General features: G+C 40.7%; 1 protein-coding gene across 1 annotated transcript in view; it reads left to right on the forward strand.

Annotated features, from left to right (window-relative positions):
- UBE3C (ubiquitin protein ligase E3C) overlaps window positions 1-27,944 on the forward strand; it is a 177,483-nt gene that overhangs the window by 64,569 nt on the left and 84,970 nt on the right. Inside the window, exons 11-15 of the mRNA XM_050942223.1 lie at window positions 3,040-3,126; window positions 12,238-12,395; window positions 14,031-14,257; window positions 22,711-22,815; window positions 24,833-24,920. Coding sequence (XP_050798180.1) covers window positions 3,040-3,126; window positions 12,238-12,395; window positions 14,031-14,257; window positions 22,711-22,815; window positions 24,833-24,920 — 665 coding nt within the window. The remainder of the gene's footprint in view (window positions 1-3,039; window positions 3,127-12,237; window positions 12,396-14,030; window positions 14,258-22,710; window positions 22,816-24,832; window positions 24,921-27,944) is intronic.

The following is a 27,944-nucleotide window of genomic DNA, read 5'->3' on the forward strand; positions in this document are numbered from 1 at the left end:
GGTAAGACAACTCCCACCTTTTCATGCTCTCTGTATGTGTATATATATCTCCTCACTCTGTTCCATTTTGTGCATCTGAAGAAGTGGGCTGTTGCCCATGAAAGCTTATGCTCAAATAAATTTGTTAGTTTCTAAGGTGCCACAAGTACTCCTGTTCTTTTTGCCTAGAAAAGGAGTACTGCAGAAAAGGATCTGGGGATTACAATGGATCACAATTTAAATACGAGTCCACAAAGTAGTACTGTTGCCAAAAAAAAATAAATAAAAAAAATGAAAAAGAGGAGAGATCATTATTCTGGGATGTATTAGCAGGAATATTGTAAGCAAGACAAGGCAAGTAATTCTTCCACTCTACTCAGAACTTATAAGGTCACAGTGAGAGTATTGTGTCCAGTTCTGGGCACCATGTTTCAGGAAAGATGTGGACAAATTGGAGAAGGTCCAGAGGAGAGCAACAAAAATGATTAAAGGTCTAGAAAACAAGACCCATGAGAAAAGATTGAAAAAATTGAGTTTGTTTCTTCTGGAGAAGAGAAGACTGAGAAGGGGTATAACAGTGTTCAAATATGTAAAAGGTGGTTATAAAGAGGAGGGTAATAAATTGTCCTATCCTCGTTTACTAATGAGAAGTTTAATGGGCTTAAATTTCTTAATGGTAAGAGTAGTCAGGCACTGGAACAAATTACCTTGGGATGTCGTGGAATCTCAGTCACTGGAGGCTTTTAAGAATAAGTTAGACCAGTGGTTCTCAAACTGTCAGTCTGGACCCCAAAGTAGGTCACAATCCCAATTTTAGGGGTTGCCAGGGCTGGCTTAGATTTTTGTTGCCCTTTTCTGAAGCTTTTCCAATTCCAGTATATCTTTCTTGAGATTGGGCGACCACATCTGCACCCAGTATTCAAGATGTGGACCTACCATGGATTTATATAGAGGCAATATGATATTTTCTGTCATCTTATCTACCCCTTTCTTAATGATTCACAACATTCTGTTCGCTTTTTTGACTGCCGCTGCACATTGAGTGAATATTTTCAGAGAACTATACACAATGACTCCAAGATCTCTTTCTTGAGTGGTAACAGCTAATTTAGACCCCATCATTTTATATGTATAGTTGGGATTATGTTTTCCAATGTGCATTACTTTGCATTAATCAACATTGACTTTCATGTGCCATTTTGTTGTCCAGTCACCCAGTTTTGAGAGACCCTTTTGTAACTCTTCGCAGTCTGCCTGGGACTTAAGTATCTTATGTAGTTTTGTATCAACTGCAAATTTTGCCACCTCACAGTTTACCCCCTTTTCAGATTATTTATGAATATGTTGAATAGGACTGGTCCCAGTACAGACCCCACTATTTACCTTTCTCCATTCTGAAAACTGACCATTTATTCCTATCTTTGCTTCCTATCTTTTAACCAGTTACCAATCCATGGGAGAACCTTCCCTCTTATGCCATGACAGCTCACTTTGCTTAAGAGCCTTTGGTGAGGAACCTTGTCAAAGGCTTTCTGAAAATCTAAGTACACAGTATCCGTTGGATCCCCCTTGTCCACATGCTTGTTAACCCCCTCAAAAAATTCTAGCAGATTGGTGAAGCATGATTGGCCATGTTGACTCTTTCCCAACAAATTACTCCCTACAGACGTGTCTGCAGAGAATGAATTCAATTAGAAAGATACCTAGACAAGTGTTTTTCAATCTTTCTCATTTGTGGACCCCGAAAAAATTTTGAATGGAGGTACAGATCCATTTGTAAATATTTGACATAATCTGTGTACCCCTGGGATCCGCAGACCACTGATTGATTGCTCTGCCAGTGGTTTACAATGGGTCAACCACTATCTGCACAGACTCTCTCTAAGTGGATGTCGGGCTGCATCATTCTCTCTACCACCTAGCACATATCTTTCCTCCTCTCTCCCTCCCAATCCCCCTGACAGAGGTGAAAGCCCATTCCACCGGAGTGTAAGCAACCTCTGCGGCATCTCTGCAAGATGAACCGTTACTGGATATATGAAGGGAGACTACCAGGATATCCATCCATACTCTTACAAAACATTGTGCATTGGTGCAGACTTCTTTTACAGATACAGCTATGGGAGCGGCAGTATTACAGACTTCTAGACCATCTGCATCCTTGTACCCGCTCCTGATTGACTGCTGCTAACTAATCTCCCACATGTAGAATTCACATAGGGATTATCACTTGAAGAAGAAATGGCGATTATTTACCTGTGACTGGAGATTCTTCGAAGAATGATACCTTTAATCTGTGAAAGTGCACGCCAAGTTTTAAATACATCTGTAAAGTACTTGAGGACCATTTTCTGCCTTCAAATGTACACTGGGGGATGCAGCTCCTATTAAACTAAAAGGAGAATACCTGTATATCTGAGAACAAACGTTGTCCCTTGGATTTAATTGTTATACTAGATTCTAAAAAAAGGAATGTATTTGATTCCATAACTTGTACCTGAACACACACAACAAGAAGTGTATTCGATTTTTTAAACTAGTAATTATTTTTGTGGAGATTAGCTATTCATAAGACATTTTAATCTATTTTAAGACACAAATTTTTTGTATTTTAAAACAATCTAGTCAATTTGCTTTGCTAATTAAAATAAATTAAGCCATACAGAATGACCTGTCAATTTCCCACCTCAGCATTATACTGTTACTCATAAAATAACTCAGAGGTTTGAAGCATGTAATGTTTGTTTAATGTGTGCCTCATTCCTTTGTACAAATTTGGGCCTCAGGACTGCAATGTGATGCAGGTTTTAATGCAGGGTCTGCCTGTGCATTTCTCATTGCAGAGTTGCTGGATTTTTTTACCTTTATGGCATTATTACTCCCTTTCTTTAACAGTTCAAAATCTTTTTAAAGTTTATATGTATTAAAACTACCTTAATTTATATTTTTGTACGTCAGCTTGGGGAGTGCTTGATTTGAAAGGCATGATACAAATATTGTGGTTTTCTTGCGTGACAACATTCATTTGCTTCAGTAATGTATTTGGTTTTTCTCTTCTAGGCTTCTTTACAGTTTAGCATTTAATGCCAGGTTCCTGAGGCATCTTTGGTATCTAATTTCTTCAATGACTACACGAATGATTACAGGGTATGTATTAGGTCATTTCTATCACTGAGCTCTTTTCATAATATAGCATGTCTTATGAAAAGGAAAAGAGAATTAGTGGCACAGTGGGCAAATATGATGGTAGGAAAAACAAACCAGAAAACCAACAAAACCCTAAAGTTCTTACTAAGGCAAAACTTCAGTTGACTTCAGTGGGAGTTTGACTTAATCTTTATTTAGAATAAAAATTAAAATGGCTTTATTATTTTAAAAATATCGGTATTTGAAGTTTTGTAATTATTATGCCAGTTCCCAGGTTCTTCTCAACCTGAAGAATGTCAGACTAGTCTACAGGCCAGATGCGCAGGATAGATATAGTGAGCAGTGGAGGTGAGGAAAACAGTATGTCCCTGGATCCACACCCTAACTCCCTTTGTAGATGTACTCCTGTGGCCATAGGTAAAATGGCAGATGGCTCATTAGCAGCCATTTGCCTTCCTCCTCTTCCCCCTCGATGTTCCTTGATGCCACCAGATTTTAGGAGCAGTTTGTATGTGTGCAGGATGTTAACACTGGTTATGTTTAAAAAGTTACTTAAACACCCATAATGGTGTTATAAGTTTATGTTCTAATTTTGTGCAATAGAATATTTTTCCTAATGGCAATGCAATATTCTAAAAGAAACAATTTTAAATACATTGGAAAAATATAACTCTGCTGCTGCACTTCAGGGTTTACATTATTGTGTATAATAGCTGAAGAGGCATCTAAGCCAATCAGAATGCAACAAATTTGTGCAGTTATTAATGCATAAGTGTGTACACTAGTTACATAATTCTCTGTTAAGGGGCATCTGGCTTGTTTTTCAATACTGGTACAATATTTTTAATCCCATAATCTGGTTGACAGCTATTTTCCAGAGGGCAGAGACTTGTAGCATCATTGTACAAATGTTTATCAATACCCTTACTTCCTTCTTTTAGTGATTGCACATGTCCATTCTGCTTTTTGTATGCACAGGTGCTAGAATTTTTTCATCTTAGTGGTACCCATTAGGATGGCTCAAGCATCCTCTGCTGCCACGCGCTGCTGTTGTCGTTATAAAGGGCCAACTGACCCCAAAGTTCCCTCAGTTTCTTCTTACTGCTGCCCATGGTGGCCTCTAGATCTGCTCTTCTTGCATTTACAGATTCTGTCAGTGAACTGTGTTCTCTTGTGTTGTAAATAGTTAGTGTGATTAAGATTATTAGCATTCAGTTAGATTTTTTTTTTTAAACTATCTCAGGGTATTGGTCGAGTCCCAGTGCTGAGGGATGTCTCTGTGACTGGGCTTCATGCCCTGCATTTTCTGCAATAAGGCTATGCCTGTCAGTGACCCACACTTGAGTTGCTTGAAGTGCCTCAGGGAAGCTCATAATGGAGAGCATTGCCAAATTTACAGGGACTTTAAGCCTCTCAGAAAGAAAGATCATAAAGCCAGGGTAAAGTTTAGACTCAGGGAGGTGGCCTTGAGACCTACTTCTGAGCCAGGTCAGTCAGAGTTGGTGCCAGGTGCCTTGGCATTGGTGAGGAGTGCGCCTCCTACCATACCTGAGTCCCAACACTGCTTGCCGTCCCCAGTACCTGAGAAGAGGCATAAGAAGCAGAGTGCTGAAATTGGGAGATCCATGTCTGCTAGGCATGGGAATAAGAGTTGTGTGTGGTCTAAACCCAAGCACTTATTTGCTTCAGTTCCTCAAAAGATGGCAGTGTTTACTAGGGTGCCTAGGCATGTTCTGTCAAGTCCAGAGCTACATCTGTGGCACTGAACCGTAGTGACCAGGCCGCAGGCATTTGCTGCTGCCAGGGACCTCCTGACCCTGTCGGTGGCAGTGTTGCTGGCAGTACAAGAGTTGATGCTACTGGTGCCGATGGACAAGGGAGAACCGGAAGGTTTGCTACAGTGCTGGGTACCATGCCATCTTCATGTTCCCCTGATGATGTGCGCTTTGGTACAATCCAAGGGGAAACCTGTGGTGCTTGCTTCTTTTAGTGGGCTTCTCCAACTCGGTACAGGTCACCGGCGCCCTCTGAAACTGCATCCCCATGGTTAGTGGAAGGAGGCGCATCTTCTGAATCGGAGGTTGGGTCCTATATTTCCCATCCTTGAACCAACTCCTCCTTAAGACCTTTCCACCCTTTAAGTGGATCCTGTCACAGGAGTACTGTGTGGTGGTTTTCCAGGAGGTCACTGGGGGTCCAAGCCTGTCCAGTGGCCTCTTTGGAATCTGTGGGGCTTTCCCCCAGTTTCTTGATCATATTCCAGGCACTACTATTTGGTAATCTTGGAAAGATATGTGGCATCTACCCACCAGGTAGCACCTGTTCCTGACTCTGGTACTGAGCCTGGGATCAGACTTCAAGTGCCAGCTCAACAGGACCCTGCAGATCAAAAAAAGGAGGAAGAGCGTCTGCAGCCAGTACTTGCCTCCTTTTCCTCCTCCCCGATGAGGCAATCTTGAAGTGGGGAAAGAGGGAGTGAGGGCATGTCATCTCCTCCAGACGACTATAAGGCACACCAGCAATTGTTAGAGGGTTGCCTTAAGTCTGGGCATACAGGTTCAGGAAGTAAAAACTCTCTCGCCACCTGGTTGATATTTTAGCCACTGCAGGTGCTTCCAGAGTGGCCTTGCCTCTCAAAGACACCATTATGGAAACAGTTAAGGGACTGTGGTAGATACCTGCATCCCTTCCCCCAACTTGAAAGATAGCCGAGCACAATACCCACCCAGTGTTATGAGTTTCTTTACTTGCATCCACTCCTGGGGTGCCTGGTGATATCTGCTGCCAATGAGAGAGAAAGACAGAGAAATCAGGGTGCAACCCAAAATCAAAAGACTGAAAATAGTTAGACCTAATTGGAAGGAAAGTTCATTCTACTGGAGTGTTGCAACTCAAGATTGCAAACCACCATCGACTTTTGGGCAGGTATGACTTTAATGTACGGGACTCCATACTGAAATTTAAAGACATTCTGCTCCCAAAGAGGCTAGACAGGAGGAGTTCTCACTAGTAGATGAGGGAAAATAGGTGGCGAGGACCGCGGTGCAACTGGATGCAGCAGACTTGGCTGTCAGGTCCATGGTTTTTGCAGGAGCCATGCGTAGGAGCTCCTGGTTGCAGTTCTCTGGGCTCCCACAGGAGGTCCAATGGAGTGTGAGGAAAGAGTATAGGTTATAATTGTAGACTACCACCTCTTTCTACCTCTGCTTCAGTGCCTGCTCCACCTAAACATATAGTGCATTATAAGCAGGCATTTTGATGAGACCCTCAAGGATGCTGGACCCCATTTTTTCTTTGTTTGCAAACTCCTTTTCCCATTTCCTCAGTGCTTGGTCCTGTACCACCACAGACTATTGGATGTTGAGTGCTGTAGAAGTGGGATACACCCTCCAATTTATTTCTTCCCCTCCTTTCCACCCTCCCGTCTCATCCCTCTTTTGGAACTCCTCTCACAAATAACTTATGGTCCAAGAGGTTCTTCAGATGGGAAAAGGTTCTGCAGAACTTGAGGGAAGGGTTTCTACTCCCATTATTTCTTAATCCCGAAAGCCAAATGTAGCCTATAACTAGCTTTAGCATTTATTTTATTCAGCACTAATGCAAGGAAACTACAGGCCTGTATCCTGTAAGACATTGCTTCAGCAGTTATCATAAGGCTTGAGGCCTGTGAACTTTGGCACAGATAAATGGTCACCACTAAGTTTTGGGAAACTGACAGTAGAGTATTTAAGTGGAAGTTTGTCTATAATGACTCCAAACAACCACAGGAACATGAGCTAACCCCAGCTCTTGGGTATTTTAGGAACATATGCAAATGTGTGACCACAAGTCTATCCTTTGCTCAGTGCAGAAGATAGAGTTTATAGGGGCTGTGTTGGACTCTACTCTGGGAGTGCTTCTCCCAGAGTCAGGGTTCCATTATATTCAATCTCTTGTGACAAACCTCAAGATTCATCCAATCACAACAACCTGAAACTATATGAGACTCCTTGGGCACGTGGCCGAATGCACATATGTAGTACAACATGCAAGGCTGTACCTCAGACCTCCTTCAGATGTGGCTGGCCTCAGTGTACTTGCCAGGTCGTCTGCATCTAGACACTGTACTCACAGTACCTTAGCAGGTTCTAATTTTGCTGAATTGGTGGTTGAATCCTCTGTGTTTGTGCAGGCATTCCCTTCCTCTGCCCTCAACTGTCTATGACTCTAGTCTCAGGTGCGTTGACTCTAGGGTGGGGAGCTCACCTGAGGCCCCTCCGAACTCAGGGTATTTGGTCCTTGATGAAGCTCACTCTTCATATCAGTGTCTGAGAGCTCAGGGGGATTTGTCTTGCCTGTCAGGCTTTTCCTACCTCATATTGGGGGATAACCTGTTTGTCTTTATGGACAACATGTTTAATAGGCTGGGAGGAGCTTGGTCATCCCTCCGGTGTCAGGAAGCAATTCACCTATGAGAATGTAACAGAGCCCATTCAATCAACCTCAAGGCCTTTTACCTTCCAGCAGTGCAGAATAAGCTAGCAAATCACCTGAGCAGGTCTTGCTCCAATCACCCCCGGTGATCTCTTTGCCTGGATATAGCCAGATGCATTTTTCAGCAGTGAGGGACTCCCCAAATAGACTTATTTGCAAACAAGTACAACAGAAAATGTCACCGGTACAAGGCCACTGTCTGGGTTCTATCACTGATGTCTTCGTGCTGCCCTGTACAGGAAAGCTTTATTATGCTTTTCCCACAATCCCACCACTACACAGAGTGCTACTAAAGGTCAAGTGGGACCACTCCTGCGTTGTATTAATAGCCCCAGTATGACATGCCAACGCTGGTTCTCTGCTCTACTGGACTTCAGTGGAAACTCCAACGCTGTTGCATCTAGATTTGATCTTTCAGGACCATGATGGGCTGATCCACCTGAACCTGTGAACCCTTCATTTAATGGCCTGGAAGTTCCATGGTTAAATCCCAAAGGGTAGGCTTGCTTTTGGAGCAAGTTCACCAGATCTTACTAGGTAGCAGACAGCTGTACGCCAGGGCCAATTACCTGTCAAAATGGAAGCGGTTCTCCATCTGGACTTGTCAAACTGGAGTCTCACCGATGCATTCATCCATCCAATAAATACTCTATTTGCTGCACCTGAAACAGCAAGGCTTAGTGATTTCCTGTCATGGTTCACCTGGCAGCAATATCAGCTTTCCGCCTTCACATTCATAACTGTTCTGTTTTTTCTAATAAATAACAATTACATTCCTTGAAGGTCTGAAAGATTGTACCATCAACTAAGGGAGCCCATTTCCCCTTGGAACTTGAATTTAGTTTTGTTTAAACTTATGGGACAACCATTTGAGCCTCTAGCAACATGCTCCTTATTATACCTTTCTTGGAAGGTGGTCTTCCTAATTGCTTTCATCTCTGCTAAAAGGGTCTCCAAACTGCATGCCCTCACATCCGAACCATCATACACAGACTTCTTTCAAGATAAGGTGTACTTATGCCCTCATCTGAGGTTTCTCTCTAAGGTAATTTCAGATGTTCATGTCAGTCAGTCAGTTTACTTACCTGTATTTTACCCCAAACCACACACACACACAGGGACAAGCAATGGCTACACACATTGGATGCTAGAGGAGCAGTGGCATTCTGCATAGACAGGACCAAACTATTTCAGCAGTCCACCTAACTGTTCATGGTCATACCATACAGAATTAAAAGTTTTCCAATTTGTTATTCAAGATAATTTCATCTTGGATAACTTCTTGTATCCCACGCGTGTTATGATCTGGCAGGCAACTCACCTCCAGAAAAGCTGACTGCCTACTCTACAAGATTACAATCATCCTCAATGGCATTCCTAAGGCAGATCCCTATCCTGGACCTTTGGAAAACAGCAGCCTAGTCAACAGTGCACACTTTTGCCTCCTTGTATGCCATCACTCAGTATTTGGTCGAGCTGTACCGCTGTGTGTGTGTGGGTGTGTACCTGAAGGCCGATCCAAGAGTGGAATGTACATGTGCAAAACTTGAAGAAGAAAAAAACGGACTAACCTTTCATAACTGTTATTCTTTGAGATGTGTTGCACATTCCATTCCACAACCCGCCATCCTGCCCCTCTGCATCATAGTTTCCAGAGAGAAGGAATTGAGGAGACTCCGAGGGTATTCTACAGTGGAAACTTGAAAGCGCTGCCGCAGGAATGCTCCCGTGGCAGCACTTTGAAGTGTGAATGTGGTCGTGCGCAAGCGCTGGGAGAGAGCTCTCCTAGTGCTCCTGGTAATCCACCTCTATGAGTCAGTTTAATCCACCCCCCCGAGCCAGCAAGTTAGAGCGCTATAAAATGTAAGTGTAGACAAGCCCAGAGTCATCTGGGCCCCATATACTGATGCCAGCAGCGTGCAGCAGCAAAGGGTGTTTGATCCTCCCCATTGGGTACTACTGAGGGAAAAAATTTCTGGAAAAAATCCTAAATTTCACATACAGGAAATTAAAGAAAGCAAAGAGAATAAGGCTTATGAACAGTTGTGAGGGAGTGTTTTACTCTACCCCTCCCCCTCCGTCCAAAAATACTGTTCTTCCTATCCTTCTATCTCACTCCCCAAATCATTCCTTAAAGATCAGTTGGGCTTTTGTTCCCAGAATGACTGTTTTATGTTTGTGTGTACTTTGAGAATTTCTAGTCCCACATCTCAATTCATCTGTGAAGCAAAATGTTAGTCAAATATATTGCAGTTAATTTAGGGGCTAGAGCCTTGGGGAGCTGTCAGTGTGGAAGGGCAGAAGGGAGAAGAAAATGATGACAGAGAGAAGGAGAATGAGAACAGTGTGAAAGGCAGGAACCAGATGTGTTATAACTTAATTTTTTATTTTTTTTGTGTGCCTTTCAGCAGTTTGACTTGCTTGGTTTCTTTATTTCATTGAATTTAATATTTGAATAGCTTGTTACATTTCTTCATGATAAATTTAAATTGCTTCCTGTTTTAGAAGTAAAGTGATAATCATACCCTGGGCTAGTAAAATTTGACCTTTGACCTCAATTTGCTAGAAACACATTTGTCTTTGGGCTCTGAGGTTCTTCAGCCTAAGGTGCAGTGATTGTTTTGTAAGCAAGGAGCACCCTCAAGTTATTTAAATAACATGTATAGATACCGAATGGCACTTTTTCTTAGACCTCAGTATGCATCCATGTGTATTTGATAATTACACAGTGATAGTCCTTGTTGCAACTTTTTGCTTAAAAATTAAATATGAAAATATATTTTCTAAGTATGTAATTGCATTGTTTCAGTTTGTATCAGTTTCCAATTGCAGTGTAGTACTTATATTCAAAATATTTCATTATACTCTGCTACCCATCCTTTCTCCAATGTCATCCTGCACGCTGATGTATCTTCTATGCCTATTCTTAAGATGCATTTAATTACCATAAAACATAAGGGGACTCTTCATATGGGGTCATAGTAGTTAGAGGTGGAAAAAGACCTTTTAGGCTATCAGGTTTATCTTATGGATGAAGGATGGTCTTGTGGCTAAGGTCCAAGACTGAGGTGTAAAATATCTAAGTTATGTTCCCAGCTCTGACAGACTTTTTGTGTGGTAACGTGCAAGTTACTTAATCTCTTTTTGCCTCTGTTCTCCAGTTCTAAACCAGAAATAAGACACAATTCTAAAATAGAGATAACACAGGAGTGTGGTAATTGTATTTGTTAAGCACTCAGATACAAAGCAGTGGCACCCTATAAATAATCATTCCATCTTGCTTAAGCAGGATATAGTTCCCAACAGAGGGCATATAAGATGTTTAAACTAAGGCCTTGGCTACACTGGAGAGTTTGCAGTGCTGGTAGTGGTTTTACAGCGCTGCAACTTACTCCCCGTCCACACTGGCAAGACACATACAGCGCTGTATCTCCCTGGCTACAGCGCTGGTTGTACTCCACATGGATGAGAGGAATAAAGAGAACAGCGCTGGTGCTGCAGCGCTGGAGTGCCAGTGTAAACAGTGATTAATCTTACTACGCTGTAACTGACCTCCGGAATTTTCCCATAATGCTTTTAACTAAAGAACTCTCTTTGTTTTGTTATGATGCCTCTCTTAGTTTTGTTGTGAACTCGGGGCTCCCGGAGCTGCTTATCTAAAAGACAAACACAGCAATTGTTTGCTCGAGCAGAGGCAGACAGGGAATGTCCACAGTTAGTGTTTGCTTGAAGAGAGAAACAGCATGGCTGAGGCAGGGGGAGGGAGTCTGTCGGAGCAGCTGCTTATCTGGTCTGAAGGCTATTTGCATTTAAGAGTGAATGAGAGAGGGGTGGGGGAAGTGGTCGGAATTTGCAAGGCAGGGTGCTGACACAGTGTCGGCTCCAAAAATCCACACTCTCTCTCTCCTCCACGCTCCCTGTCACACTCCACCCCACCCCCCTCTTTTGAAAAGCACATTGCAGCCACTTGAACGCTGGGATAGTTGCCCATAATGCACCACTCTCAACACCGCTGCAAATGTGGCCACAGTGCAGCGCTGGTAGCTGTCAGTGTGGCCACACTGCAGCTCTTTCCCTACACACCTGTACGAAGACAGCTGTAACTCCCAGTGCTGTACAGCTGCAAGTGTATCCAAACCCTCAGGGTGTGAAAAATCCACATCTCCGAATGATGCAGTTAGACCAACCTAACACCTGCTGTAGACAGCACTATGTCAACAGGAGTACTTCTCCCGTCGATGTAACTATTGCCTCTTGCTGAGGGAGATTAAAGATACCAACAGAAGAAGCTCTCCCGTCGGCATAGTATTTTCTTCAGTGAAGCGCTACAGCAGCTGTGACGCTGCAATGTTTTAAATGTAGAGCTGCCCTTAGCTGTGACACTGAGTACCTTTCCCATAGCTGAAGGAAAGCTCTCTGTAAGCTCAAAAGTTTGTCTCTGTCACGAACAGAATTTGGTCCAATAAAATATATTACTTCACCATCCTTGTCTTTTGAATATCCTGGGACCAACGTGGCTAGAACACTGCAAATTTTATAGAACTAGTCAATAATATTTTGACTTTTTGTTGATGAAGCTTAAAGCATTTTTTGAAAGGAAACATTTGATTTTTGTATTTTGATTTTTTATATTTTAAGGTCTATGGTCCCACTGCTTCAGGTAATATCAAGGGGATCGCCAATGTCTTTAGAAGATTCCAGTCGGATCATTCCACTCTTCTACCTTTTCAGTTCTTTATTTAGTCATTCACTTATTTCTATACATGATAATGAATTCTTTGGTGACCCTATAGAAGGTAAGAGCTTCAAGCATTCTCTGGGATCTAATCTGACAGACCTTACTCTCTTGAAATTACTGTTGATTTCAGTAGGAGTTTTGTGAGAGTTACTCCTGGGGAAATTCTGCGCTATTACACAAGTGCATACTTTTAATTTTTTGAGTGGAAAAAAAGCTTCTGCTAAAATGTTGCTGCAGTTCCGCCTTTTGCCTACCAGAGGGCATGGTTGTGCAAGAACAGCAGCAGCTCCCATCAGAAAATAACTCCTGCAGTTATGCCTTTTTCCCACCAGAGAGCTCTGTGGCAATGGAACACAGTAGCAACTCCCAGCCAGCTAGAGAAGAGAGAGAGCCTGCCTTTTTTGCAGCGCCTGTCAGGCCAGGTGATGGGCTATGGAGAGACAGACAGCGTGGGACTGTTGTGGGGGCGGTCAGATGGAGGCTCATAAGAGCTACTGGGGAAGGACAGACTGGGGCAGGAACTGAATGGGAGTGCTGGCACAGGGCCACAGTGGGGAGAGAGGTTCAGGGCCACATGGTGATGGGGGAGGGGTGCAGAGCTACATATAGGGACAGAGGGTGGCTGGGTGGGGGCACAAAAGCACAGGGGGAAAAGGTATAGACACACAGGTCACAAGACTGGCTGGGTGGGGGCATAGACACGCATGGGGAGCGGGGAGAGGGTACAGATCCACATAGGATATGGGGCTACAGGGCCACATTGGGATAAGGGGAGTGGGTGTCTGGGTGGGGGTTGAGGGACACATGTGGACAGGGAGTTCAAGGACACATGGGGGTGCAGGAACACATGGGGACAGAGGCAGATGTGCCTGACCTGAATGGGAGAGGCTAAGGATCAGCCAGCGTCTGCATGGGGGAAGTTCCCTAACAATCCCTCCCCACCCCCCAGAAAAACCTGTTCCATACTTTTCTCACCCACACCCAACAACCCTCCAAGTTCACACCCAGGCTCCTTTTCAGCAACTTACTTCTCTCTCCCTCAGCTTCTCCGTTACCCCTGAGTCTCCCGAGCCTTTGCACCGCTTTTGTGGGGTGTGGGAAATATAGTTTTGTTGTTTGTGAATTGTTACTCGGAGTTCTGTACTAATATGCCTAGTCGGGAATCTATTTGTCAAAAAATATTTCCTGAAACTTTGTTGTTGTCTGTATTGTTACAGACATACTTGCTAACAGGTATTTTGAAATAAAATGACCAAAAATCATTGAAACTGGTATGATTATATTGTGTTATTTTGAAAAATAAAATATGCAGAATTTTGCAGCATTTGAAAATACTGTGTGCAGAATTTTTAATTTTTTGGTTCAGAATTCCTCCAGGAGTAAAGTAAGGACCATGAAGATTGGGTCTGCAGGCTGTTAGTTGAACAATAAGTATGTAGTACAAAAATAAAGTGCGCATGTTAATATCCATTTCATTGTAATTTTAAGCCAGTACTATTGTAATAATAATTCAGTAATTTTTGCCAACTTCTTATGTTTTGTAGCTTTTGTTTTCTTTGTGTGTCTCCTTTCTCTGTTGTGTGACTATTGTTGTTTTTGCACTACAGAGTAAAAGAATAATTATATAAATATAGAAAAAAATTATTAGAAATGTTATTTTAGAAATGTAACCTTATTGTTTATGTAACTGTAGGTCAAAGACAATCATCAATGATGCCTTTTACACTAGAAGAGCTGGTAATATTATCACACTGCCTTCGAGATGCATGTTTAGGAATCATCAAGTTGGCTTACCCAGAAACAAAGCCAGAAGTTCGTGAGGAATATATTGCAGCATTTAGAAGTGTTGGAGTTACAACAAATACAGAAATGCAGCAATGTATACAAACAGAACAAAAACGATGGATTCAACTGTTTAAGGTACAGGATGTCGTTTTTCAGTTACAGATTAAACAAGACTTTTAGACCTTCTTATATTGACATTTACCATAATAGTATTTGGCTGCAGTTTGTTTCACAATTATACTTCTATCTCAGAGGTTATCTTTAGGAAACGTGGAATTTGGAAATAACATTTGCTTTAATGTGAATACTGCATTTAAGAGTATACAGAATAACAATGTCATTTTGTCAAGTATCAGAGGGGTAGCCGTGTTAGTCTGGATCTGTAAAAGCAGCAAAGAGTCCTGTGGCACCTTTCAGACTAACAGACATATTGGAGCATGAGCTTTTGTGGGTGAATGCCCACTTCGTCGGATGCATTTGGTGACTAAATTAAATAATTATAGCTTTTTTTTTTACATGAGTTTGTTTCATATTTTAATTGACTTTTATGCAGGAGTTGGTATAGAATGAGTATTAATTGAAGCCCAATTCAGCAAGACATGACTAATTTTAAGCATGTGAGAAGTTCCATTAACATATGAGAGAATGGACCAGAGCCCACAGGCACAGACTGGTGGGATTGCATGGTCATATGAGGGAACAATAAGAACATAAGAATGGCCATAATGAGTCAAACCAAAGGTCCATCCAGTGCAGTATCTTGTCTACCGAGAGTGGCCAATGCCAGGTGCCCCAGAGGGAGTGGACGTAACAGGTAATGATCAAGTGATTGCTTTCCTGCTATCCATCTCCACTCTGTTTGCACACATACAAAATGGGAAATGATTGCCTAGGATCCTAGGAGTACTGTGGAAAGGGATCTAGGGATCGTAGTGGATCATAAGCTAAATGTGAGTCAACAATGTAACGGTGAAAAAAATCACGCATCTTTCTGGGATGTATTAACAGGAGTGTTGTAAGCAAGACACAAGAAGTAATTTTTCTTCTCTACTCTGCACTGATTAGGCGTCAACTAGAGTTTGCACACATACAAAATGGAAAATACTGCATAAGGGAAGATGGAAAAAATGGGTTTATTTAGAGTGGAGAAGAGAAGACTGAGAGGGGACATAACCATTTTCAAGTACATAAAAGGTTGTTACAAGGAAGAGGGAGAAAAATTGTTCTCCATAGCCACTGTGGATAGGACAAGAAGCGATGGTCTTAAATTGCAGCAAGGGCAGTTTAGGTTAGACATTAGGAAAAATGTTGTGACTTTCAGGGTAGTTGAGCACTGGAATAAATTGCCTAGGGAGGTTATGGAATTTCCATCATTGGAGATTTTTAAGAGCACATTAAACACACACCTTTCAGGGAATGGTCTAGATAACAATTAGTCCAGTATGAATTCAGGGGACTGGACTAGAAGACCTCTCGAGGTCCCTTCCAGTCCTATGATTCTATGAGTAAGTGCCTTGCTGACCTGCAGACTCGAGATTGATATTCACTGCTGTTACACCAATTTCACAATTGCATCGAGACCAGTGGTGGAAAACTGCTATAATGCAGTGATGAATCAGGCCAGTGAAGTAGACTTAGAGTACATCTGTATTGCAATAAAAAACCCATAGCACTGAATCTCAGAGCCCAGTCAATTGACTTGGGTTTGTGGGGCTCATGCTACGCGACTAAAAATCACAGTGTGGGTGTTCACTCTTGGATTGGACCCTCTCATCCTGAGCCTGAATGTCTACACTAGTTTTTAGCCGCAGAGCCTCAATTCCCACAAGCCAAAGTCAGTAGACCTGGGCCATCTGCGGATGTGCCGCAAGTGTTTTATTGCATGATAAACATACCCTAAACGTATGCGTCTGACTAAGTGGATATTCACCCACGAAAGCTTATGCTCCAATACATCTGTTAGTCTATAAGGTGGCAAGGACTCCTTGTTGCTTTTTGCAGATCCAGACTAACACGGCTACCCCTCTGATACCTAAATGAATGTTATTTTTAAATAACTACCAATACATTCCTACCCAGTTTTACTCATGGAAACAGAAGGTATAAATTAAGGAAAGCTGAGAATGTTGACAGGAAAAAAACGAAGAATATAACTGTTGAGAGGAGAAAAAAAAAAAGAGTACTTGACTTGCCATGAAATTTCTGCAGCAAACACATCTAGTCAGCTAAAATTGCTCATTAAAGGAGTGGGAGCAGAAGAAATGCATTTTCCAAATTGAATGCTAGATTTACAGTCCGTTTAATACTGATGACCTCGCGCGCACTAATGTTCAGTTCGAGTCATCAGCTGTCCCTTCAGGTCTTTTATCACTGCTTTTGTCAAGCTATCTATTTAATTGAAAGAAGTTAATTGAATGAAAATGATCAACTAAGCTTGTATTAATATTGCTAATGGAACTTTCTTCTTGGCCATGTTTGGAGAAAGATGTCATGCTAGACTTTAGAAAAGGCCCATTAATGCTTGCACTTAACCTGATGGGCTAATTAAGGAATGCTTATTCATTCTACAAGTCTATGATAGCCTCTATCCAGCCCATTCTGCCTGATTTTACAACACATTTCACTTATGAGCATGAGCATTAGTAGCAGTGAGAGTAACTGATAATGTTTTGATTGCATTGAATACAGTCCTAATGCATCACTGAATTTATAATTTGTGCAGATTGATCTAATATATGTTTGCACAATTTAATTTAATTACTTGTCTTTAAATTAGCAAATAAACTTTCAATTTAAAGGTCACAAATTGAGATGCAGTATTTCTATTTTACTGGGAATGACAGCATGTTGGACATTTTTATGTATGTGGTTTATATCGTCTTCCTCTATTTGTGCCTTTTAGTTTATCCTATTTTATCATTCTCCTTCACTTGAAGTTATGATAAAATTGGCTTAACATTTTGTTTTCTTTCAAGCCAGCTATTGAATTCGTGTCTTCTGATACAAGATTATAGTTGCGTATACAGTACACAAAAATTACTCTTTTCTAGACAGCTACTAGACTCCAGAAAAATTATCTGAACTTATTTACTTTTCAGTTTACTTATACTGTTCTCAGCAGTTTGTATTTTGTCTATTAAGCAAATTATAAATGTAAATCTTAGATATCTTGGTCTCTAGTTCTGATCAGAAATGTGGTTAATAACAAAACAGCTCTTGTTTACTTTTCAAACACATGACTAATTTATTGATAAAATTTAACAATCAAGGCTGAAATTCACCTTGTTTTGGCAAGATTTCAATATATGGCACTAGGTCTTTTCCAAAGGAGACCATCTTGCTTTGCACTGATTTGCAGTAATGAAAAGTGAGCAGTACGTTCCCCAACAAAAAAAAAAAAGGTAAAATACTTTGCTGAAGTTAGAAATTGGAATAGCTTATCAAATAATAGACGGTTGCGCTAGATGAGTGTAAATTTGTCTTAAAATACTCAAGGAACTGACTGAGGAGATATCTGAGCCATTAGTAATTATCTTCAGAAAGTAGTGGAAGACAGGAATGATTCCAGAGCATTGGAAAAGGGCAAATAGAGTACTAGTCTATAAAAAGGAGAATAAGGGCAACCCTGGGAATTAGACCAGTCAGCTTAACTTCAGTACACAGAAAGATAATGGAGCAAATAATTAAGCAATCAGTTTGCAAACACCTAGAAGATAAGATGATAAGTAACAGCATGTATTTGTCAAGAATAAATCTTGTCAAACCAACCTAACAGCTTTCTTTGAGAAGGTAACAAGCCTTATGGATGGAGGGAAGCGGTAGATGTGGTGTATCTTGACTTTAGTAAGGCTTTTGATACTGTCTTGCAGGACCTTCTAATAAAAAAAAAAAACTACAAAATACAACCTAGATGGAGCTATTATCCTGTGGGAGCATAACTGGTTGGAAAACTGTTCCCAGAGAGTAATCATCAATGGTTCACAGTCAAGCTGGAAGGGTTCACAGTCAAGGGGGGGGGTCCAGTTCTGTTCAATATCTTATCAATTATTTAGATAATGACACAGAGTACACTAATAAAGTTTGCGGATAATACCAAAATGAGAGGGGCTACAAGTGCTTTGGAGAATAGGATAAAAATTCAAAATGAGACCATTTCTCCAGTTTGTCCACATCAAGTAAATAGGATGAAATTCAATAAGGACAAGTGCAAAAGGAACAATCATTTGCGCACATATAAATGGGAAATGAGTGGCAAGGAGTACCGCAGAAAGGGATCTGGGGGTCAAGGTGGATCACAAGCTAAATAAGAGTCAACAGTGTAACACTGTTGCCAAAAAGCAAACATCATCCTAGGATGTATTAGGAGTGTTGTAAGCAACACATGAGAAATAATTCTTCCGCTTTACTCTGTGCTGCTTATGCCTGAACTGGAGTATTGTGTCCAGTCTGGGCAGCAAATTTCAGGAAAGATGTAGATGAATTGGAGAGAGTCCAGAGAGGAACGATGATGATTAAAGGTCTAGAAAACATGACCTATGAGGGAAGATTGAAAAAATTGCATTTGTTTAGCCTGGAGAAGAGACGACTGAGAGGGGACATAAGTTTTCAAGCAAGGGCAATTTAGGTTAAGTATTAGGAAAGCTGTCAGGGTAGATAAGCCCTGGAATAAATTATTTGGGGGGTTGTAGAATCTTCATCATTGAAGATTTTTAAGAGCAGGTTAGACAAACACCTGTCAGGGATGGTCTAGATCAGTGGTACTCAACCAGGCATACGCTCATCCCTGCGTGTACGAAGAGGTCTTCCAAGGGGGTACATCAACTCATCTAGATATTTCCCTAGTTTTACAGCAGGCTACATAAAAAGCACTAGTGAAGTCAGAACGAACTAAAATCTCTTACAATGACAGCTCTATGTACTATACACTGAAATGTGAGTACATATATATATATGTATGTATTCCAATTGATTTATTTTATAATATGGCAAAAATGAGAAAGAAAGCAATTTTTCAGTAATGTGTTGACACTTTTGTGTTTTTATGTCTGATTTTATAAAGCAAATAGTTTTTAAGTAAGGTGAAACTTGGGAGTACGCAAGACAAATCAAAGTCCTGAACATAAGAACGGCCGTACAGGGTCAGACCAATGGTCTGTCTAGCCCAGTATCCTGTCTACCGAGAGTGGCCAATGCCAGGTACCCCAGAGGGACTGACCTAACAGTAACAATCAAGTGATCTCTCTCTCCTACCATCCATCCCCACCCTCTGACAAACAGAGGCTAGGGGCACCATTCCTTACCCATCCTGGCTAATAGCCATTAACGGGCTTAACCGTCATGAATTTATGCTGTTCTCTTTTAAACGCTGTTATAGTCCTTGCCTTCATAACCTCCTCAGGCAAGGAGCTCCTCAAGTTAACTGTGCGCTGTGTGAAGAACTTCCTTTTATTTGTGTTAAACCTGCTGCCCATTAATTTCATTTGGTGGACCCTAGTTCTTGTATTATGGGAATACGTAAATAACTTTTCCTTATCTACTTTCTCCACATCACTCATGATTTTATGCACCTCTATCATATCCCCCCTTAGTATCCTCTTTTCCAAGCTGAAAAGTCCTAGCCTCTTTAATCTCTCTTCATATGGGACCTGTTCCAAACCCCTAATTACTTTAGTTGCCCTTCTCTGAACCTTTTCTAGTGCCAGTATATCTTTTTTGAGATGAGGAGACCACATCTGTACGCAGTATTCAAGATGTGGGCATACCATCGATTTATATAAGGGCAATAATATATTGTCCGTCTTATTCTCTATCCCCTTTTCAATGATTCCTAATATCCTGTTTGCTTTTTTGACCGCCTCTGCACACTGCGTGGACGTCTTCAGAGAACTATCCACGATGACTCAAGATCTTTTTTCTGATTCATTGTAGCTAAATTAGCCCCCATCATATTGTATGTATAGTTGGGGTTATTTTTTCCAGTGTGCATTACTTTTCATTTATCTACATTAAATTTCATTTGCCATTTTTTGTCCAATCACTTAGTTTTGAGAGAGGGTACGTTCACTTAATTTTCTGAAAGGGTACGTAGTCTGGAAAGGTTGAGAGCCACTGGTCTAGATAATACTTAGTCCCACCTTCAGTGGAGGGAACTGGACTAGAAGACGTCTCAAGGTCCCTTCCAGTCCTGTAATTCTATGATTCTGTGATTGAGAAAATATTTATCTGCTTTTCCTTTCATTTTTCTGAACCATGTAAAAATGGGAAAAGATTACTGGTTCCTAATGCCATGGCTACACAGCTAAGAAAATAAGATATAGTCTTCTCTATGAGCTACGCTCTGGATTTCTATTACTTGTTTTGCATGTGTTCCACGTTCCCCCTCCATTAATGGAAAACACATGTATGCAATATTTAATACTGATATACACTTAAATCCTAATCCTGCGAATGCAGGTATGCTTAATGATAAGCATGTGAATAGTTTCAATTTAAATAAATGGGATTACTCACAGTAAAGTTAAGCATGAGCATAACTGGGGCATGAGAAGTGACAGGATCTGACACATGGAACCATCTGACCTCTTTCCTTTTCAGTAGAATACCTGTCTTCTTATGATATGAATATTGAAATAGAAATATCTGTAAAAATATGATTTGATCCATTTAGAATTCTAAGCCTTTCTGTGGAATCAATAACAGGAGTTTTTCAAACACTTAAGTAGTTGATTATATTTTACTAAGTTCTGAGTTGACCGTTCTAAAACAGCAGAATCAAAAACTACGTTTCCTGAAGTTTAACTTGCACTGATGCTTGCGTCTGGTACATTATTAGAAGGAAACTCCCATTTTTATGTAGTTTTTTAAAAATATAAACAAATTTAAAGGACACTTTTTTTTTTGTTGTGCTTTTCATTTTTAAGAATCCAATATGTTTTGTTGGGGTAACTCCAGTCCCAGCTAATTTAATGCAGTCTTCTTTAAACTGTTTTTATTTTTTTTTTTAACAACACATCCTTTTACTTCACGTGGAAGATCTCTTTCTAGATTTTGTAACGTGGGGGTGGGGGGCGGCTAATGGAATCTCAGAACTTTAATGACTGATCTAGGCTGCCTTGAATTTTACAAGGGGAAGGTGATGAAAGAATTCCTGTGTAATCAAACAGTTCTCCTGATAGCATTTTCTTTCAGTCTTATTCCAACCTGCGGGACCTTCCTTTACAAACTGGATATTAAAAGGTCCTTTGTTTAGTATCTGGAGACAAAGCTCTTGGGAAGGTCCATTAAGTTCTTTGTTGCTTTTGACACGTGCCCATTAAGACTGTGTTTAAGCAAGAAATACCTTGAAAGCACTGTCTGTGCATTTCTTCTACTCATTTTTCAAGTGCTATAATTTTAAGTGGCAAAGGGGATTCCTACTTGTGGTAGCTTTGGTAACTTGCTTTAGGCTAGTTCTCCTGTAAAAATATAATGCATCCTTCCATTTGTTTTACATATATTTGGGTAGGGTTCCTAAGTCATTTCATATATTTGTACTTAGATTTGGGAGCAGGAGGGGTGTGATCAGGGGTGATATTTGTGGGTGCAATAGGGTATTGTAAAGTTACTGTTGGATTTGATATTTCTGAGTGGTTATTTTCTAGTTTTGGGGAGCTGCTGATGTGTCCGTTGTGTTTTTTTTAAATTGTCAGAGGTGCCTAGTGCCCAGGATAAGTGTTTTCCCCAACTTCCTCATTTTGTTATATAAATATATAAAAATGTTAGATTTTTGTGTTTATCTATACACTCATTCTCTTGGACCATCTGATATTGAAATGGCCTTACTTCTTTTATTTTAAATTGCTTAATTTTTGTCAGCTATGTATGAATATATACAATAATATTTTGGTGAGAAGATTGGAGTTATACAATTTCAAGACTAAGTATGATTTTATTTTTTTACATTAGGTCAGTATCTGGTGTTTGTGAAAAATGTTTGGTGCTGGGGAGAGAAGAAGTATCTGATGTTTGTGAAAAATGTTTGGTGCTGGGTAGAGAAGAAGTGGGGATGTTATTAAAAAACAATTTTTCTAATCTAAAATTGGAACTGGCAGCCTGAGATGTATACTCAGTCTTAGGATATGGGACTGAGGTGGTATGATATGCTTAATGTAAAAATGTTTAAAAATCTTATACAAGGCTCAGGTAACTTGATAAGCACAGTATAAATACTTAGAATTAGGTCTTATTTTTAATAAATGATCCTACAGAAGGAAATTATTTTGTGCTGATGTGATTACTTTTAGCTTTTCTGAGTTAGCATATAACTTTTTTATACGTTAGAGATATTCCTGTGATCTGCAGAAGGGGAAGCACTTTTCAGTAAACTAATTCTAGTGGTGGTTTATGGCCAGATCTCAATTGCTTAATCACGTCTTCTGAAGTATTTAGCAATGAGAACAATGTAGTGTTATTTAGGGGGGGAAATAACTTAACCTGACACACTATTTACATGATTTCTTTAGAAATTTGCTTTGAAGAATTACCTTTCCTATGCACGGCTTCATTTAGTGAACTAGTTTATATTTAATAGAACTGTTTCTGTCGTCTAGGTCATCACTAATTTAGTGAAAATGTTGAAATCTAGAGACACAAGAAGAAATTTTTGTCCACCAAATCACTGGCTGTCAGAACAAGAAAACATTAAAGCAGATAAGGTAACAATAATGTTTCTTCACACAACATTTTAGATATTTACCTTGAGTTTCGCCATCTAGTCTGTATATTTAAACTCTGAAATACAGGGAATTGGGTTTTCTTGGGAAAGTGTGCACTAGTAACAGCTAGTGCAAGACTAAATTATTTGATGTTTTAATACATAGTCAGATATTTGCTGTGAGGTATGAGAATTACTTTTGGAGTGTGGCATCGATATTGCACAGGAATTAACTTAGTTTAAAATCTAGACATATGTTGCTGTTCTCTTAAACATCTCTAGTTAGTCTTGCAACTAATCAGAAGACATTACATGTAGTCATATTACCAATTTGTAAAGTGAAACCTACTTACAGTGATCCTGGATTTAGTAATGTTCTATTTATAGTGAAAGGAGAATGCAAGTCCCAAATTGTCTCGATACATTACCGTGGGCAAATTACAAATTGGGTTATAGTGAGCCTCTTCTCACTGGAAGGAATGTATATTATGGCAAGAATTACTTCTTTGAAAGAGTATTTCTCTGAATTGTAGTGGAAGCAGTCAAGCTTTGCTTTTGAAATAAAAATGTTCATGCTTGATCTCACCCTAGAAGAGAACATAAGAACAGCCATACTGGGTCAGACTGAAGGTCCATTTAGCCCAGTGTCTGGTCTTCCAACAGTGGACAATGCCACGTGCCCCAGAGGGAACGAATAGAACAGGCAATCATCAAGTGATCCATCCCCTGTTGCCCATTCCCAGCTTCTGGTAAACAGAGGCTAGGGACACCATCTCTGCCCATCCTGGCTAATAGCCATTGATGGACCTATTCTCCATTAACTTATCTTGTTCTTTTTTGAACCCTGTTATAGTCTTGCCCTGTACAACATCATCTGACAAGGAGTTCCACAGGTTGACTGTTCGTTGTGTGAAAAAAGAGACTTTATTTCCTTTAAAGTTTGAGCAAAATCATATCTGTTGTTGCTGGAGAGAGAGAGAGATGGAATACTAATATGCTTGTGAGAAAATTTGCACAAGCATAACTGGAACAGTTGAAGGCTTGGATCTAAGAAACAAGCCAAGTTTGAAGTCAACTGGTCCAGCAGTTTTAACTGTATAGCTCTTAGCAGCTGGTCATGTTGCTTGTGCACAATAAAAAAACCTGTTTATTTTATGTGATGTACACACTTGAGACTTCCCAAAGTTTGAGATAATCTAAATTTCTGGAATGGTCCAGTTCTTCATGCTTGTTAAGATCTTGTGCCTGGATATCTCACAGAAATGCTGAAAAGAATGAGTTTTCATTTGACACTTAAAAAACCAAACTATATCTGAAGAATGTGTGTTTAGTACTGTAACTTATGTTATGTAATATGTAATAATTGGAGATAGGTATATCTCCTGGAACTGGAAGGGACCTTCAAAGGTCATCGAGTCCAGCCCCCTGCCTTCATTAGCAGGACGAAGTACTGATTTTTGCCCCAGATCCCTAAGTGGCCCCCTCTAGTCCCCCTTTAACTAGTGCTCCAGGTGAGGGAGGCATAGCTCAGTGGTTTGAGCATTGGCTTGCTAAACCCAGGGTTGTGAGTTCAATCCTTGAGGGGGCCATTTGAGGAACTGCGGCAAAAAATCTATCTGGGGATTGGTCCTGTTTTAAGCAGGGGGTTGGACTAGATGACCTCCTGAGGTCCCTTCCAACCCTAATATTCTATGATTCATGATTCTAATATACAGTGATCGGTGGTGTAAATTATACTGTATATTGTATTTCACCAGTGTTTTACAACCATATTTTACGTTATAACCACAAGGAGGCAGAGTTAAGGCTTACCTTTCACCCAGTCACGTCCTGATTTTTGAGTTCTTGATTTCTCTATCTTAACATTGCATTTACTCTAGTTTTAGTTGAATATTATTTTAATAACTAGTTAGATTTTCAAACACAACTGCTTGGACTCATCAATGTACTATTTAAGCATGTGTTTAGTTGCATCTTTAATAGGAGATGCTTAACTGCAAGGTTTATTAACTTATTAGGTTACACAGCTTTATGTGCCATCAGCCAGACATGTTTGGAGAGTCAGAAGAATGGGAAGAATAGGACCACTGCAGTCTACTTTGGATGGTAAGATACTGTATCCACATCACTTTTGCCTTAGGAACTAGAGCAATCTCAATTTGTCTCTCATAGATGGTGGTTATAAGGAAATGTATGTTTTTAAAATTCAGTTGAATAGTTCATGCTAACCATAATGGTTCCTAATAGCAATTTAGTGTTTAAGTTGTAATTTGCTCTCAGTACCCTCACTTATTTAAAATGTGACTGACTGTGATGTAGAGTTAGACTAGTTTTTATATTTTTTTAAATACATATAATTTTATCTTTTCTTCTGGAATGGAAGAAGAAACTTCCCTTAAGCCGCCTGCTGCCATTCTTATATCAATGATGATCGAGTGAAGAAATGATTAGGCTTGGTGTGTGTATACATAATATATAAAATCAGACTATTGTATAATACATAAAAGCATCTCATTGTACTATTATGTTATATGATGGGAAATTCATGTTTTAAAAGGCTACCCATCAATATATAAATATATCAGATGAGTTTTATTTGCCATAATATGTAAATATGAGGGAGAAACTTCACTGCATAATCAGCTGCTTTTCAAACCTTTGTATTTTCACTCCACTTCTTTTAGGATTTTATCCTGCTGCACTCAGGCAAAATGTTCACTGGGTCAATAATTTTGCTTAAGTGAAGATTTGAGAAAGTAATGGAAGATAGGGTCCTTAAACTGGAGGGAATTTGGGAAGATCGGGCAGGAGAGGAGGACAGAGGAGATTCAGGGGAAGTGGAGCATGGCTATTAGCTTCTGCCCTCTGCAGCACAGTCTCTTCATTTCAGCCTATTAGCACAGAAGAGAGACTATACAGAGTAAAAACTGTGGAAAGCACTCTAATGATACCATGAGTGTCCAATAGTTCCTGCTGAGGCTGCTGCTTGTGTCTGCTCCTGCCAGCTTAAATGTCTCAAACCCTTGGGATTTCTTTCTTCCCCAAGTGCACATAGGAGAAAGGCTACATAACATGTAATGCCCTCAGAGGGAATAAGAATCACATCTCTGCAGTTCTGGGTTTGGGAAATTCTGTCGGAGGCAGTTATGACCTCAGCTTAACACTGTGGAATACAGACTGTCATTTCTGTTGAGTTGTCTGCTTCAAGAGTCATCCATGTTGTATAGGAGGTGCCAGATATGCCTTCAGGTGTTAACTTGGGTCCTGAGAAAGAAGGGGGGGCACTTCCCACCCCTTGAGGGCCCCCACTCACAAGGAAACTCATGTAAATCTAACGAAAGGACTGTTCGAAGTGCTTCAGAGTGAGTAAGTTTTCAAAGCAGAAGCTCAAGTTGGCCAAGAATATCAAGTGCCAGGGCTTAGTGTTAGCACTGCCTGAGTGGCACAAACTCAGTTTTTCCCATTCCTTCGGAAAGCCCAGCAAGCTACTTCACATAGAGACAACTTCACCACTGAAGCCTAGGTTCTGCCAAGTGTATGCAGCTCTAGGCATTTGGGTCACGAGTGCTTCATATTGGTGATATTGAGCTCTGGCTCATTGGACAAGGCAGAGCTTCCATGTGAGAGACCAAGGGAGGAGGTTCCAAAACAGCCTCGCCTCGTATACCTAACTTCATGTATCTCCGTATTGAGACCTTGAGATAGTCCCCTCCTGAATTCATGCACTTGAAGGAGAGGAAGACTCCAGCATCAGGGTATGTTTGGAAATCGGCCCAATTGCTCCTGGCTGTCTGTGGGTATGCCTACACTGTAATATAAGCCCATGGTTAGTGGGACTCAAGTCAGCTGATCCTGGGTTAGAGAACACAGGGTTTGAGCATCTACACTGATTGTTAACACTAGATTAGGAATTTTCTAACCCAGACCTGAACCTGGGGCTCTGGCATCCATAGTGCAGCACACAGACCCTAGTCAAAGCAACCATATCCCAGACTCCTTAGTCCCCACCAAAATGTGGCCACTCTCCAGCTCTTTGTGGTGCGCTGTGGGAAAACGTGACTCTCCATACTGCACATTACAGGAAGTTTGAACAGCCTGCCAACACAGCCTGCTGAGCAGTCATTTTGATTAGTGCATTCACAGCTACTGGAGCCAGCAACATGAAAGAGGCACCTTCTGAAGAACTTCTATTGCTTGTGTTTTCACAACTGTGTCAGGAAATGGGCAGACCTTCTGTAAGAAACAGGTGGACATTTCGGCAGCATTTTCTGACCCACCAAAGGCACCTGCCACAGTTTGATGAAGGTGGAGGAGTACCCAGGAATGGCAGACTTGAATCTATTCATTAATGCTTGGTACAGCTGCTGATGCCCCGTAAGTCGACAAGTGCTTCTGTATGTATGAATACAGCTATGTATGAATACAGCTATGTTTCTTGAGCTTTATGAGCAGCTAACCCCAACTCTCCAGCATAAAGACACATGCATGAGGATACCCTTCCTGGGCCAGAAGCAGGTTGCTGTAGCCATCTGGAAGCTGCTATAGGTCCATTGCCAACCACTTTGGTGTTGGAAAGTCAACTGTGGGTAAAGTGGTGGTGGAGGTTTCTGAGGCAATCAGTCACATGGTTTGACCCAAAGTGAGGGGCATAAAATATTCCTGAAGTAATTGATGCTTTTCAGAGAATGGAGTTTCCAAACTGTGCTGTGTTGCCTGATTCTTTAAGTGGTTACTGATTCTATTAATATTTTCCAGTTAATATTAATTTAAAGAGCTGGGGTTGATGAGATCTAGTCCCAGAATCAGGCACAACAGAATTCAGGTTATCAAGTTCAATATCTGGTTGGGAACCTTGAAGTGCACAGAGATGACCCTCACACTGAGGGCAAAGCTTTGAGCAATTTTATTAGCACAATAAATAGAGACACACATGCTCCAAAACACACACAAATATAGCAGTAATATAATGTTAAAGGTAATCTCTTGTACCATTCCTCGCATATACTCACACCGTTTCTTGGAGATCTGGTGGTAAAAGACAAGTGGTATCTACCCTGTCATGCCAAATGAGTTTGATGGTTCAGTCCCCACCCCCCACGAGCTTTGGCTTGTGAAACTACACTGGTTTCA

This window comes from Gopherus flavomarginatus, chromosome 2, assembly GCF_025201925.1.
Source record: "Gopherus flavomarginatus isolate rGopFla2 chromosome 2, rGopFla2.mat.asm, whole genome shotgun sequence".
Taxonomy (NCBI): domain Eukaryota; kingdom Metazoa; phylum Chordata; order Testudines; family Testudinidae; genus Gopherus; species Gopherus flavomarginatus.